The 17168-nt window shown below is 44.4% G+C and overlaps 1 protein-coding gene across 1 annotated transcript in view; it reads left to right on the top strand.

The window, feature by feature from the left end:
- Window positions 1-429: 429 nt before the first annotated feature.
- LOC129707288 (rho GTPase-activating protein 39-like) overlaps window positions 430-17168 on the top strand; it is a 123432-nt gene continuing 106693 nt past the window's right edge. Inside the window, exon 1 of the mRNA XM_055652226.1 lies at window positions 430-782. Coding sequence (XP_055508201.1) covers window positions 772-782 — 11 coding nt within the window. The 5' untranslated portion in view covers window positions 430-771. The remainder of the gene's footprint in view (window positions 783-17168) is intronic.

The following is a 17168-nucleotide window of genomic DNA, read 5'->3' as shown; positions in this document are numbered from 1 at the left end:
GAAGATGCTGGAATCTGGAACAAAATAAAACAGGACGCTGGAAGAACTCGGCAGGTCAAGCAACATCTAAGGAAGCAAAAGGGTTGAGGTCCCTTGAGCTACTGGGAGAGGTTGAGCAGGCTAGAATTTTAATCCTTGGAGTGCTGGAGGATGAGGGGGTGATCTGAAAAGAGGTGTATAAGAGCATGAGAGGAATAGATTGGGCCAACGCACAAAGCGTTTTGCCCAGAGTTGGGGAATCGAGAACCAGAGGACATAGATATAAGGTGGGGGAGGGAGAGGGATTTAAGAGGAACTTGAGGGGTAACGTTTTTGCACAAAGGGTGGTGGGTGTATTTGGAGGAGATACTGTTGCAACGTTTAAGAAGCATGGATAGGACAGGTTTAGAGGGAAGAGTAGGCAGATAGGGCATGTTGGTGTGGGCAAGTTGGACTGAAGGGCTTGTTTATGACCTCTATGAGGTGCTGCTGAGTTCTCATGTTCCTGTGTTCACGTCTTTCACAGGACCTGTTGCAGGTTGGAACTTCGCCGCTTTTCCGAGTCTTCCGTGCCAGCAGAGGGGAGCAGTGATTGTCCTGAGCGTTGCCGGCTTTCTGCTCGCTTTGCTCTTTGTGTGTCTCCCTTTCCTCCGTGCTTACTCCCGCCCCCCTCCCGGCCGGAGAGGCAGGTCGGATTTCACATCCGCGACGTTATTGAGAGAGAGTGCTGGGTGGAGGTTTTCCACTCAACAGTGCCAACAACTCGCTGTTTGCGCTCGACATGTAATAAAAATGGCTGAGAGGTAAGAAAATGCAGCTTTGAAATTTATGTTGCAATTTCAAAAAAAAAACTTTAATCCCCATTGTAAGTTTGTGTACTGGACCTCGCAGCAAAATGTGATTGTGACCGTGTATTGTACTCTACTGAAATTGAGTGTCGAAAGAAACCCTGATAACGTAAGCCTGCAAACTTAAAAAGATCGGTTCGAAATTCTCCCAAAGGCAGTCAGTCGCCGAGGGTGTTGTTTGACTTGCAGTGGATTGAGATTTATCATGTTGGGAAGCGTTAGGTTAATATCGTGCAAATACTTTATTTTTCCCTTTCCACAACTAACTTTTAACATTAAAAAAAAAAGCCCGGTTACTTTATGCCTTAACAATTTTGATATCGTGATATTCCCCGTTGTTTTTGGATTTGTATCCAATTTGTTCTGAGAATTGCAAATTTCAGCTTTTTTTGTTGCACTTTTCTTTTGTTTTACAGTTGCCAACAATACTCTGTTCAGCCCCCGGGTTTCCTCTGTAATATGTTACACTTAGTTAAACCTCGCAAAGTCCAAACAATTTACGATTAAAATCCACTAAATGTCGATCTGTTTGAATCGGGATGTTGAACCGCAAAAACACAATAAATAATTTAAAATTAACATTTATTTTAATGTTTGTTTTCCATTCGCGCGTTGGGGAAATAAATTATGTTGATTTGTATTATCAGCAGATTGAATCTAATTCGCCTCCAAATGCTTGGATGCGAGAAAAATGTTGTAGTTTGCCTGCCTCTGAAGTCAAACCTGCTTTATTGATCGTCAATTAGAATAGTTTTTGATCTGTTGTAGTCCGTGTCTGATTGACAAGGTCTGAAGCTAACTTTCTTCCCCGGGGCATAAAAATATCACGTTGATGGGGGATTTAAAAAAATAATAAAAGCTGTTGAATTAACTTCATGGCTGTTTATGGAAACGAATTTGCTATGAGTAATTCATAAGACTGATTTTCAAATGTTTCTCTGTCAGGTATGATCAGTGTGTTTCTGCATGTCAGTGATTGGTGAATCACCAGTAAATTGCACACACTCAAACCTGCACAAACTTGCCCAACACTATTGTGCCGATGATATTGCAAATACTTTTTATTAACAAAGGTTCAGATGAGTTAAAATTAACTCCCTCCTTTCATCCTTGGATTTTACTGCATGTACCTAAATTGGCAAGTTGTAATTAGTTTAGATTGAAGATAGACACAAAATGCTTGAGTAACAAGCAGGTCAGACAGGGTAGACAAAAGTGCTGGAGAAACTCAGCGGGTGCAGCAGCATCTATGGAGCGAAGGAAAAGGGCAACGTTCGGGCCGAGACCCTTCTTCAGACGGGGTCGCTGGCGAAAAGGAATGGGTGTTGTTTCGGGTTGGAATCCTTCTTCAGATTCCTTTTATTGGTCGGTTGTTTAGTTTAGAGATATAGCATGGAAACAGGCCCTTCGGCCCACCGAGTGTGCGCCAACCAGCGATCACCTGTATACTAGTTCTATCCTACACACTAGGGACAATTTACATGAAGCCAATTAAGCTACAAGCCTGCATGTCATTGAAATGTGGGAGAAAACCGCAGCACCCGGAGAAAAATCCACGCCGTCACAGGGAGAACGTACAATCTCCGTCCAGACAACTCTGGTAGTCAGGATCGAACCCGAGTCTCTGCGCTGTAAGGCAGCAACTCTCCTGCAGCATCACTGCGCTGCCCACAATCTGAATTAATCTTAGTAAGATTAGTTAACAATTTTAACTAATGTTGGTGTTCAGTATTATTAACCTGTAGGAAAGAACTGAAGATGCTGGTTTAAATCGAAGGTAGATGCAAAATGCTGTAGTAACTCAGTGGGACAGGCAGCATCTCTGGAGAGAAGGAATGCCTGACGTTTTGGGTCGAGACCCTTCTTCAGTCTGATTAACCTTGTCACTATCTCTCTTTTTCTTGTCGCACCTTATCTGTACCAAGCTTCCCACAAGAGTAGCTTCCACTCCAGAATTGAGGTCATTACAACCAAAGCCATTGATCTGCAGTCTCAGTTGAGTTATGCTTCTGCACATGTTTGGATGCCGAGCTCAACACCATTGTCGGCATGTTCACTGAAGCATACTAGAAGATAGGCCGTGTACGTAACAGCTGCAAGATAAAGCTTTTCCCTCTACACCACGCCTCCCAAAGACTAAAGTCTACACTGAAAACTGGAGCGTTCCCCTTTGGATATTTGTGATGAACTTCGCCATTACCTTCAGCAGCTTTTGAGACTCTCGAGGGGGAAAAAGATCAAAAAAGCTCCTGCTCCACGGTCTTTACGACTTGAAAGGACACAAAATCTGGAGAAATCCAGCAGGTTGGGCAGCATTTCTGGAGTAAAGGAATCAGTGACATCAGACTGAAGAAGTGTCCTGAACCAAACTGTGACCTATCCATTGTTTAAGAAGGAACTGCAGATGCTGGAGAATCGAAGGTACACAAAAAAGCTGGAGAAACTCAGCGGGTGCAGCAGCATCTATGGAGCGAAGGAAATAGGCAATGTTTCGGGCCGAAACCCTTTTGGGTTTCGGCCCGAAACATTGCCTATTTCCTTCGCTCCATAGATGCTGCTGCACCCGCTGAGTTTCTCCAGCTTTTTTGTGTACCTTGTGACCTATCCATGTTCTCCATAGATGCTGCCTGACCTCTGAGTTACTCCAGCACTTTGTGTTCCTTTTTGTGTCAACCAGCATCTGCAGGGCTTTGTTTCCACATTGTTTTCTGCCTTTAAGACTCAGACTGATTACCATTGGTACTCCGAGAGATATGACTGATGTCATCTTTGCAATCCACCAATCTGCAAACTAGCATCAGCAGAGGTACAATAAAAACCTGCAGATGCTGGAATCTTGAGCCAAAAAAATAGCAAAGTGCTGGAGGAACTCAACAGGTTAGCAGCGTCTGTGGAGGGAATGGACAGATGACATTTTGGGTGGGGACCCTTCCGTCAGAAGAAGGGACCCGACCTGAAGAGTCATCTCTCCATTCCCTCCACAAATGCTGCCTGACCCACTGAGTTCCTCCAGAAATCTGTTTTGTGAACTAACATCAATGTGTTTTGTAGGCCAATGTGCCCAACACTGAGGGTCTAATGACACTTGCTTGCCATGTTGTCCCTATCCCTGAGATCAAATGCAGCGACTGGAACAGCTACTCTCAGCTTTATTTAAGAAGGAACTGCAGATGCTGGAGAATCGAAGGTTACACAAAAAAGCTGGAGAAACTCAGCGGGTGCGGCAGCATATATGGAGCGAAGGGAATAGGCAACGTTTCGGGCCGAAACCCTTCTTCAGACTCTCAGCTTTATTACTGCTGACAAAGTGTTTCCCTTTGGGTTGTGGTAAACCTTGGCCCACAACCACTCAAAATGGAGAATGAGCGTTTGGAATGACATGGGGCAACAGCGAACGCACAATTCAAGCATGAATAGCAGAAGCAGCACACCACTTCCCACATTCCCCACCTGCTCATACTGTCAAGAACAGCCTGTCTCACTATTGAAACAACAGAACTGCAGATTCTGGTTAAAACCAAAGATAGACACAAAGTGCTGGAGTAGCTCAGCGAGCCAGGCAGCATCTCTGGAGAAAAAGGATGGATGATGTTTCAGGTCAGGATTGAACTAAACTATTTTATGCTTTGACATTTTGGATTGGGTCTGAAGAAGAGTCTCGATCTGAAATCTCACTCATCCTTTTTCCCCAGAGACGCTGCCTGGCCCACTAGTTACACTATCACTTTGTGACTGACGGTCTCAAATTGGCTTCATTAGCCAAACAACTGGAATGGGAGCAAGTGAACCTGTCGCTGCTTTTCTTGACGTTATTGTCAAAGAGTATTCTTGTACGTACTTCCCCATGAGCTCAATATTACTCTATCCACTAACAATGCAGGGGAATCCCATATGGGATAACACCGTTCATTTTCACCTGACTGTCCTATTGGGAAATATTGTTTATCAGGTCGCTCTTGATCAGAAGAGGAATGACCTGTAATCTTCCAACAAAACAAATGGATTAGATCATTACACAGTTTTCAGTGTCTTCCTTACAGATTATATTTTTCTCTTTCAAACTAGCAGTGGGGGAATCCATTTTGGAGTCTGGTTTAGAATTACCATCAATGTTTTCCTGTCAGTGAACCAGATTGGAATCAATCTTGTTGGGTTTGGAGATTTAGACTTGGGGTACAGCGAGGAAACAAGCCCTTCGGCCCACCAAGTCCATGCCGACCAGCACTATCATCCCCCGTGGACAAGCACTATCCTCCACACTAGGAACAATTTACAATTTTTACAAAAGCCGATGAACATACAAATCTGGACGTCTTCGGCGTGTGGGAGGAAACCCACATGATCACAGGAGCTAAGACGGGGAGATAGATCAGCCATGATTGAATGATTAGACTTTATGGGCCGAATGGCCCAATTCTGCTCCTATCACTTATATCCTTATGAGAACGTATAAACTTTGTACAGACCGCACCCTTAGTCAGGATTGAACCTGGTTCTCTGGCGCTGTGAGGCAGCAACTCTATCACTATGCCGCCCCAAAGCATGGAAATAGGCTCTTTGGCCCACTGTGTCCACACCAACCATTAATCACCCGTTCATATTATATTAGAACAACCATTATGATGATACATTTCATTCAACGTTTTGTGACATGATACATCGATTCTTCCTTCGCCAACAATCGTTCGATCGGAACCACCCTCTGATATCATCTGTTGCCGGTCTGGGGTTGTCCTGGTCTTTTCTTGCTTACAGTTCCTCCCTCCCTACAATCAGTCCGAAGCAGGATCCCGACCCTGAAACATCGTCTATCCGTTTTCCCGAGAGATGCTGTCTGACTTGCTGAGTTACTCCAGCTTTTTGTCTCTTTTTTGTGGCATCGTTTGCCTCTTGGAGGGTATAAGGAAGCAAACAGTAATGCTGCACTGTTGGAGATACTGCTTTGTAACTTGAGGCATAAGCTTAAGCCCCCCTTGGGTCGATGGAAAGCTTCGCTGCTTAAGTTTGTTGATGAGCAGACGGATTTCCTCTACTTATCTAACAAATTGCCATAGACGGCTGTGGAGGCCAAGTCATTGGGTATGTTTAAGGCAGAGATTGACATACTTGATTGGTAAGGGTCCCAAGGGTTACGGGAAGAAGGCAGGAGAATGGGGTTGAGAGAAGGATAGATCAACCACGTTTGAAGGGCACAGTAGGCTCAATGGGCCAAATTGGTCCTATGGTTTATGAATTTATGGACACAATGTTATTACCTCATTAATGTGACTAGACCAGATTATATGTTATGGATTGCATTACTGTTTGGGAGATCTTGCAATATGCAATTTGGTTGCTATGTTATAATCAATTGCATTTTATTCAAAAACACGTTATTCATTGTAAATACTTTTGAGAGCGCTTGTAACTGGAAATATTTAGAGAAAAACATTTCTCTCTCTCGAGATTTCAGAAGACATGCACTGTATTAGATTTTCAGATAGATTTGATCATGATTTACTGCACAACAATATTCAGCAGTAGAACAAGGTTAGCAGGGATATGCTCATGGGATGGATAAGGACGAAGGCTTCAGACTCGAAACCTCACCTATTTCCTTTTTCTTCAGAGATGCGTGACCCGCTGAGTTATTTAAGCACTTCGACATTGCACAACGGCGCAGCGGTAGAGTTGCTGCTTTGCAGCGGCAGTGACCCAGGTTCGATCCTGACTACGGGTGCTGTCTGTATGGAATTTGCACATTTCCCTATGACCATGGGGGATTTTTCCGGGTGTTCCTGATTCTTCCCACATTCCAAAAATGTGCAAGTTGGTAGGTTAATTGGTTTCTGTAAATTGTCCCTGTGTGTGGGATAGGACTAGTGTATGGGTTATCGATGGTCGGCATGGACACTCGGTGGGCCAAAAGGCCTGTTTCCATGCTGTATCTATATACTAAACAAAACATTTTGTGTCTATCTTCAGAAATCGGAATAAAGCAGATTCTGCAGTTCCTTCCTAGGCTGCTAGTAGGGTGGATTCACTGGTCCGGGACGGACTTGGTGGGCTGAAGGACCTGTTTGTGCACTTTATCTCTAAAGTCTAAATGGCAATCTTGAATCATATATAGGCTCGACTTGGTAAAGAAGACAGATTTTCAGATTTCATTGTCCCAAAGAATACTAGTGGACCTGATGAGTTGTTCTATCAAGGACTACCTGGTAGTTTTATGGTTAGCTCCAGATTTATTCCAGGGCGATTGCTGGTCGGGGCAAACTCGGTGGGCCGAAGAGCCTGTTTCCACGCTGTATCTCTAATTGCAATTTTCTCCTCGCTCATCCTGTGGTTTTTTTTCATGAAATAACTCCCCCTTGCCCCTTTTTAATGATGGTGAACTGATGGTCTGCTCAATGTCGTGAGCTTAGCCTCTAAACCATGTCCGCTGAGAATGTGTCTCCAGCAAAGAGAGAGTAGAGTAAGCTAAAGAATCACGGAATTGTACCTTACGGAAGAGCCCATTTGTTTATTGGACCCAAGCAAGTTTTTTGTCGAGCCAACAGTGCCATCCTGTTGCCTTTTCCTCGTCAATCTGCCAATTATTTTCTATTGCTGTCTAAATCTGTTTCGAAAGCCTTGATACATTGTTTTAAAATAAAATAATTAGAATTTTACAGCACAAAGATAGGACATAGGATGGAAAGATAAACCTATCATGCCAACTAGTTCATGAGTAGAAATTTTTTATATGTCTTTCACCACGGACAAAATGTTCAGTATATTGTCCAAAGCCTTGACATTCAAAGCTGCACACAATATTCTAACCGTGTCCTCACAGATTGTGCTTTCAATGGCCTGCTGGATTCCTCAACACCTAATGATTTCTTTTGAAGTTCATTCACTGTACAGTGTGTAAATATATAGTCGTACGGCGTGGAAACAGGCCCTTCAGCCCAACTTGCCCACGCCAAACAATAAGCCTCATCGACACTAGACCCACCCGCCTGCGTTTGGCCAATATCCGTCTAAACCAGTGGTTCTTAACCTGGGGTCGGGACCCCCATGGGGGTTCGTTTGGGGCTTTACTGGGGGACATGAAGGGGTCATAAATGACATATTCATTTGTTGAGCCCATTTTTAGGAACATACTACATGCAGAATTTTGTTCACGTATGCGCGTACGTATGCCAAAACGGTTAAGAACCGCTAGTCTAAACTTATCCTAACCAGGTACCTGTCTGCATTATTTCTTAAACGTTGTGATACTACTTGCCGACAGCAACTTGTTCTATACACCAATCACCCAATGCCCGAAACGTTGCCTTTTTCCTTCGCTCCATAGATGCTGCTGCACCCGCTGAGTTTCTCCAGCTTTTTTGTGTACACCCAATGTATATATATATTTTTTTAAGATGCTATTAAATATTTCACATAGGTTCCTATAAATCTTTAGATTCCTAATGGGTTCCTATTAAATCTTTCAGCTTTCACTTTAAATCCATGCGCTCTAGTTTTCAAATCCCCTACTCTGGGTAAAAGACTGTGCATTTGGCCTCTTTATTCCTTTGTTGATCTTGTACATATCCCAGTCAATTTGTACAGAGTTTAGTCCTCGGTACAGGAATTAAAATTGACCATGTCCTTTTTGGGAGATTTAGTTTTGTTTCAATGCTAGAAGATATTCCCAGCCTTGTCGGAGTGAGTGGGGATTTCTTGACTAAGCAGCGGTGATCTTTATTCAACTTGCACCTGAGAGATGGTGCCTCCAGTGAGATTGATTTCTCTCTGCATGTTTTCCTCTTGCCCTAATTTATATTGGAATGAGCAAGAACAATCTGGCACACTGCCAGATATTGGCCAGTATTTGCTGTTTGGGCACCTGCCCATGAAGAGAGGTCTTCTGGGCGTGGTATCAAAGGGCTGCCTTTGTCTAAGTAATGACTGTGGTTTCTCACAGTGTGATTCATTATTTGTCATGTAATTATTAATTTTTGCGTAAAATGCAATCTGCCTAGCAATGCAAAATAACCTCCAACGGTTGAACTCATTTGGTTACATCCCTTCTGTCATTGGGCTCAGTGGTTTTACAGAAACAGTAACAGGCCCTTCGACCCACCGAGTCCAAGACGACCAACGATCACCCGTTAGCACTAAACATAGAAACATAGAAAAGACTAGGTGCAAGAGTAGGCCATTCGGCCCTTCGAGCCAGCATTGCCATTCAATATGATCATGGCTGATCACCCAGAATCAGTACTCTGTTCCTGCTTTCACCCCATAGACCTTGATTCTGTTAGCCCTAAGAGCTATTTCCAACTCTGTCTTGAAAACACTAGTTCTATGTTATCCCACGTTTGCACCCACTCCCTACACTCTTGTGGAAATTTTACAGAGGCCAATTTGCCTAAAGACCTGCATGTCTGAGATGTGGGAGGAAACCAGAGCACCCGTAGGAACCCAGGGAGGGAGAATGTGCAAGCTCCACACGGACAGCACCTGAAGTCTGGATCAAACCTGGGTCTCTGGCGCTGTGAGGCAGTAGCTCTACCCACTGCGCCACTGTGCTGCCCACTTCACGCTGACATGCGCTTCACCCCTGTTATGATGTGAGTAGTTTTCCTTGCTTACAAGGAGTTGCTGCCACTTATTCACAGTTGGTGTCTGCATTGGTGTCCATTGTCTGGACGACAAAACAAACAAAATAAAACAAAACTGCCCTCTTGGGTGGATGTAAAGGAAGCTAAGGCATGTTTAAAAGTCTCCTTGGTATTCTAGGCACGCAGTTACCTCATTATGTGGTATAATGATTAAACTATTAACAACATTTCCTCAAGGTATGCCTACCCTGTAGAGGTTCTCTGAGTGTTCTGGAACACTCGCTGCACCCTCTGTGATTCCTCTTGCTCTCCGGCTATCACCGACCCCACATCCAACAATGGAACATTGTGGGCTCCACCATTCCTTGATCATTATTGTATTTTGCATTTCTTTCATTCATCTGTTCTATCTCTCGTTTCCCTTTCCGCAGACTTGGTCTGAAGAAGGGTATCGGTCCGAAATGTCACCTATTCCTTTTCTCCAGAGATGTTGTCTGATCCACTGAGTTGCTCCAGCATTTTGTGTCTATTTAAAACCAGTGCTATATTTGGATTATCGTGCCAACGTGTGGGAGAGAATTTCAGTTCAATTAAGTGAATAAATCTGGAGCTAACCATACAACTACCAGATGGTCCTTTAAACAATATCCTATCAGGTTCACTCGTAACCTTGGGGTAATGAAATCTGTCATCTTTACCAACTCTGGCCTGTATTAGATTCCAGCTTTGTCTTTTAGACTTTAGAGATACATTGCGGAAACAGGCACCCCAGCGATCATCCTGTACACTAACGCCATCCTACACACGGGACAATTTATAACTTGCAGAAGCTAATTTACATACAAACCTGTACATCTTTAAAGTGTGGGAGGAAACCGAGGCACCCAGAGAAAACCCCTAGGGTCACAGGGAGAACGTACAAACACCATCTGTACAGACAGCACAGCACCCGTAGTCAGGATCAAACCTGGGTCACTGGCTGTCAGGCAGCAACTCTACCGCTTCTCTGCAATATATATGATTCCACTCTTTGCCAGTCTAAGTTAGCAAACCACTCGCTTCATAGGGATTTGGGATGGAGAATAAATGTTGGCCTCGGTAGTGATAGCCATGTCTCATGACCGAGTAAATAACATGAATCATTGGATGATCTGGTTAATGTTTCTTGTGGCTGTTTATGGCGGCCTGCAAGTCATGGCTGTTCTTCCTGCTCGATGACAGTGAACATACTTCTCTAAAAGTGCTTCACTAGCAATAAAATTCCCCTCAACATCCTGAGGTCATGGAAGGCATTGCTTTGAATCAACTGCCTCTTGCCGAACAGAGAAGTAGGAGGGGACATTGAGAAGCCAGGAGTGTACCATTACAAGAACATACAATGGTTGCATCCCGGAGCCAACAATGGTGTAAATGTGGAGGACAATAGGAGAGAGAAAAAAAAAAATGGTTTCTTGGACAATGTTATTCTGTGGGTGGTGATCTGTTCAACTGAAAGCAGGAACTAAATATAGAATAATGGGCACCTGCAAAGGAGCTAAAAGCATGTTGCCAAATGGAGGGTTTCAGGTAACAGCTTTATATAGTAAGAGCCACACAAGTAAATATTATCGAAATCCTAAACCAAAGTTACAGCACAAAGCTGTTCTCTTTAAATTTCAAACTGCACTTTGTGTCCTAGAGTTATACTGCGTGGATACAGGCCCTTCGGCTCACCTTGCCCACACCGACCAGTATGTCCCATCGACACTAGCCTCACCTGCCTGCGTTTGGCCCAGATCCTTCAAATCCTTCCTACCCATATACCTGTCTAAATGTTTCTTGAATGTTGAGATAGTACCTGCCTCAACTACCTCCTCCGGCAGCTCGTTCCATACACCCACCACCCTTTGTGTACAAAGGTCACCCCTCGGATTCCTATTAAATTTTTCACCTCTCACCTTAAACCTATGTCCGCTGGTTCTCGATTCACCTACTCTGGGCAAGCGACTCTGCGTTTACCCGATCTATTCCTCTCGTGATTTTGCACAACTATAAGATCACCCCTCATCCTCCTGCTCTCCTAGGAATAGAGTCCCACCTTGCTCAACTTCTCCCTATAGCTTTGGCCAACGTGTCCTGGCAAATCCTTGTAAATCATCTCTGCACCCTTTCCAGCTTGACAAACTCTTTCCTATGACATGGTGCCCAGAACTGAACACAATACCATTGAACACAATTGCAGTCTCACAAGAGTCTCCCAACTTCTAAACTCATTCAATGCACGATTGAATTTTTTTTTTTTTGATTAAAAGATACAACATAGAAATACAGAGTCCACACTGATCAACGATCACTCATTAACACAAATACTACATGATCCAACTTTTGCATAACTCCATGCATCAGAGACAATTTTAGAGGCCAATTAACTTACAAACCTGCCTCTCTTGGGGATGCAGGATGAAACTGGAGTACCGAGTGGAAACCCAGGCCATCACGGTACAAATGTGGCAACACAGTGGCGCAGCAGTGGAGCTGCTGCATCACAGCGCCAGAAACCCAGGTTTGATCCTGACGATGGCTACTGTGTATGTGCAGGTTTTTCCTCTAATCCACTCCTTACATGCGAGGGACAATTTACAAAGGGCCAATTAGCTGACAAACCCACATGTCTTTGGGATGTGGAAGGAAGCACGGAGCACCAGGATGAAACACACGTGGTTACAGGGAGAACGTGAAAACTCCACACAAACAGCGCTGGACATCAGGTCCAAACGTAGGTTCTAGCATGGAGAGGCAGCAGGTCTACCAGCTGCGCTGCATTTGAGTTAATGGGTAAATTTGTACGACTTATTACCTCCATGTTAAACCCCCCTGTTCTTTAAGTTGGGTTTATTGCTATAATTGACCTTTCTGAAAGTGGCAAATTGCAGGATTGATGATGCAACTGGAGTTTGCATTTCTAGAGCTCCATTCAAAGGAGTAAAATGAGCTGTACAAAGTATTAGTGGGAATTATTGGAAAGATAGCGAGCTTAGTCTAAGATGTTTGTGCTTATGTGCATAGGGTGGCAGTAATTTTAGAGCACTATGTGGCGGCTGATACAGCATTCATTGTTGACATTAGATCAAGAGTGATACGTTTTTGATTACTCGGGACACGTAGGGATATTGGGCAAAGGTACGAGGTTGGGTCACTGATCAACCATGATCTTGGTGAATGTCAGAAAGAGCTTGAGAGGACGTCTTCCTCTTTCTCTTCTTGTACATTGGCAGAGCAGTAATGGAAGGAGTCGACGTCTCAAAATACACGGTGGCGTAGCTGGTAGAGCTGCTGCCTCACAGTGCCAGAGACCCTTTCAAGCTGAAACCCCTCTTCAGACTGAAGAGTTGCCAATCCATGTCCCCCAGAGATGCTGCCTGACCTACTGAGTTCCTCCAGCTCTTTTTGACCTCCACCCCCCCTTCCCCCAACATCCAAAACGGTTAGGACAGCGCAATGGTAGAGTTGCTGCCTTACAGTGCCAGAATCCTGAGTTTGATCCTGACTGCAGGTGCTGTCGGTGTGGGGTTTGCATGTTCTCCCTATGACCACATGGGTTTCCTCCGGTGCTGCGGTTTCCTCCCACACTCCAAAGACGTGCGGGTTTGTAGGTCGATTGGCCCTCTGTAAACTGCCCCCAAGTGTTTCAGGGGTGGATTAAAAAATAGGATAAGATAGAACTTGTGTGATCAATGGTTGGGGGTGGACTCGGTGGGCTGATGAGCCTGTTTCCATGCTGTATCCCCCTTTTAAAATAAAAGCAATCACGCAAGACGGCTGCTCGGAAAAGGTTTTGAATTAAGGTGGAGGAATTGATGGCGAGGCAATGAGTCATTCTTGTCTGCCCAACCTAGACAACAGGATGATGTGGAGTGCTGTGAAACAGATGTGCTTACAGAAGAATCCAGCCCTTCACCATTACAAATAGTGTCTGCTGGAGATTCGTCTACTTGAAAGAAACCTCGAGCAGTTTTGCTGATAGTTTAATGAGGAGTCAACACACTGGGAGCGTTGCCAATACCTTCACGGCTGTGACCCAGTAAAATTGCCAGGTAGTAGAAATGTTTTACTTTTTGGTTGAACTGGAGAGGAGCGTGGAATAAGATCCGGCATTAAGACATTGGACGGATGGGTTTTAGTCTGCTGATGAGAATAGCTAAGGTGCTTTTATATCTATCCCCCACTGGAAGTTTTGTTGTGTGGGAATTAAATTATTGACTTTCATTCAAAAAAGGGGGGGGGGGGTGTATTTGGCAGCAGGTGTCTGCTATCTGATTGCACCGTGTGTTAGCGTGTACGCATGCGTGTGTTTATTGTCACGTGTATAGGTACAGTGAAAGGCTTTTTTGCTGCGTGCTTTCCAGTCAGAGGAAAGACTATACATGATTACAATCAAACCATCCACAGTGTACAGATACAGGATGAAAGGTGTAATGTTTAGTGCAAGATAAAGTCCGATTAAAGATAATCCGAGGGTCTCCGATGAGGTGGGTAGGAGGTGTGTGCGCTGTTACTGCAGAAGGCATGGAAGCTGGTTCACTGTGCCCTCCAGCACTGAGCTTCACAAAGCCTCATGTACCATTTGAGCCTTGATTTGAACTGACAGCAGGAGTGAAGATAAATTGGGTGAGGGGATGCTCTGAGGTCACGTCTTTCTGATGCCGCTGTGTTGGGAAGCCACCTGCAATAATTTAGCAGCGCCGAACATCGTTTCTGAAAGATTATCGCAAGCTTTCCCACATCCGCCTGTCTCTTGTCATTTTCCAGTGTGGAATACCTGTTTGTCGCATTGAAACATGAAACAGTAGCGTGTGTCAAACACTGAAACTCCAGGCCAGCTGTTACATTAGATCCAAAGTAATCTTTATCTCTGGCCCGGCACCACATTACTTGGAAAACTGGCAAGTACTTTTCACGGAGTACTCTGAATTTTCCCAGGCTTTCCCGACATGTTTGTTTGTTTAATCCCTCATGAAGAGAGCAAAGTTTTGCATGATATCTGGCTTTGGATTTTAATCCGTTCATATGGACAGCACATTGTTTAAACATGTAACCTTCCCAAATGGATTAATTTACTCTGACTTTCTCTGTGTTCTGCCGGAGGGACTAGTTTACGGTTGCAGTTTTCTTTGCTCTTTTGCCCATTTATTCCACTGATTTCAGCAAGTGTAAGAAATGTCTCATTCCGCATGTAGTTTGTAACATTGGGAATGTCTTTTTGTTGAGTGAGCAGTCTGCATGACAACATGTGTAGGAAGGAACTGTAGATGCTGGTTAAAAGGCACAACCCAGCGGGTCAGACAGCAACTCTGAAGATAAAAGGATGGGTGACGTTTCAGGTCAGGACCCTTCTTTAGACTTTGAAGAATGGTCCCGACCCGAAACGTTAATCATCTTTTTCTCCAGAGATGCCGCCTAACCCGCAGCACTTTGTGACTATCTTCATGCCAATATGCGTCGTTCATAGTGAATGAATGAAAAGGATTGGCAGTTGAAGATTATAAGATCAGAAGACATCGGGGAAGAATTAGGCCATTCAGTCCATCGGGTCTGCTCCGCCATTCGATCCTGGCTGATCTATTTTACCCTCTCGACCCCATTCTCCCTGTGTCCTTTGACTTCCTACTAATCAAGTACCTATCAATCTCTGCTTTAAAAAGACCAAATGATTTGGGCTCCACAGCAGTCTATGGCAGTGAATTCCAGAGATCAAATTGCTGATTTGAACACTCGAAAACGTCCTCCTGGTTTTGTGCTGGGTTTGTGGTTTGGAGTTACCTCCCAATCTTTCGGCTTTCGCAGCCCTGGGCGTGGGGTGTGGCGACTATTCTGGAAACCATTCATTAACATCTGCTGAAAAGTGCATGTGCGCAGATGTTAAGCAAGCTGACACTACCCAGTAGTTCAAAACCGAAGAACAAGAAACGGTCGATTGAGTAGTGGAAAGGGGGGGTAAAGAGAGGAAAGTGGAGAAAAAGAAATATTGTTCAGTGGAATGTGTGCTTGGTTACAGGTTATAAATGAAATAATTCCAGTGACATTCAGTTTAGAGATACAGCGCGGAAACAGGCCCTTTGGCCAATTGTGTCCGCGCAAGTCAGCGATTCCCCACACAATAACACTGTCCTACACAATCAAAGGACAATTTACAATTTTACAAAACCAATCAACCTACAAGCCTATACGTCTTTGGAGTGTGGGAGGAAACTGAAGCACTTGGAGAAAACCCACGCGGAGAACGTGCAAACTCCGCACAAACAGCATCCATAGTCAGGATCAAACCCATGTTTCTGCCACTGTGCCTATGTTTACTGTGGTTACACACCTGCTGTGCTGCCGCTAGTAAGAGTTTCATTGTTCTGTTTTGGGACATATGAGAATAAAGAACTGAAGAGGAAGGAGCTGCAGATGCTGCTTTACACCGAAGATAGACGCAAAATGCTGGAGTAACTCAGCGGGTCAGGCAGCATTTCTGGAGAAAAGGAATAAGTGACGTTTAGGGTCGAGACCCTTCTTCAGGCTGAGAGTCAGGGGAGAGGGAAACTTGAGGTATGAAAAGTTTCAGAGCAAATCAGATGACAATAACACACACTTGACTCCTTCCCCTCTTTCTTCCCTCTTTCCCTCTCCATTTCCACAGGTTTATCACTCCCTCACCCCGTAGATAATCCAAACTAAAGTCGGGCATGGGGGGAATGCTTCAGTGCATCTGAACATTCCTCTCTTTGAAATCCCTTTGCTCTCGTCGCCATCTGTTTTTACTTAGTCATTGGAAGCCTGAGGTGACTGTTGTTGAAATTCGCAGTCCTGACCTGGAACTGACAAATGAGGTAATTGGGAAGAAGTGCCCCTTTTTAAGATGGAAAGGTTACAGCACGCTGGTAACAATAAGGATCTTTATTGGGGTTGTTCGATTGTATTTCAGCTGATTTCAGTGTTGCCTTGTTGCATTTAAAGTGAACTCACTGCTTGGATCTGTGCAAGAGGATTCTGCTGGGACACTAGTGTGATTAACATTGGGCTTCTACGTCAATAGCACCTGTTGTCCACTAAAACACTTGCATCTACAAAAGGCCTTTTGTGCACCGGGTGTAAATCTGTTTCCTTTGTTGAACTTTATTTGTGGAATGGACACGAAATGCTGGAGTAACTTAGCGGGTCAGGCAGCATCTCTGGAGAAAAGGAACAGGTGACATATTAGGTCGTGGCCCTTCTTCAAACTGAGGAAGAATTTTATTTATAGAATCGTGTGAATGAAGCCATTCAGTCCATTAAATCAATGCTAGGTCTTTTGAAGAGCAGTTTTGAAGGGTGGTGCTGCTGGTAGAGCTGCTGCCGGGCAGCACCAGAGACCTGGGTTTGATCCTCGCCTCCCTGTGGAGTTTCTCATCCACTCCCTGCTCACGAGGGGCAATTTTACAGAGATCAATTAACGGACAAACCTGCACGTCTTTGGGATGTGGTAGGGAACTGGATCTTATTGAAACGTATAAGATTTAGTTAGGGTTTGGACACGCTAGAGGCAGGAAACATGTTCCCGATGTTGGGGGAGTCCAGAACCAGGGACCACAGTTTAAGAATAAGGGGCAAGCCATTTAGAGCAGATATGAGGCAAAACTTTTTCACACAGAGTTGTGAGTCTGTGGAATTCTCTGCCTCACAGGGCAGTGGAGGCTGGTTCTCTGAATGCTTTCAAGAGAGAGCTAGACAGAGCTCTTAAAGATAGCGGAGTCAAGGGATATGGGGA

Source organism: Leucoraja erinacea, chromosome 21 (genome assembly GCF_028641065.1).
Source record: "Leucoraja erinacea ecotype New England chromosome 21, Leri_hhj_1, whole genome shotgun sequence".
NCBI classification, from domain to species: domain Eukaryota; kingdom Metazoa; phylum Chordata; class Chondrichthyes; order Rajiformes; family Rajidae; genus Leucoraja; species Leucoraja erinaceus.
The sequence above is the reverse complement of the archived record's forward strand: the minus strand, read 5'-3'. Positions and strand labels throughout refer to the sequence as shown.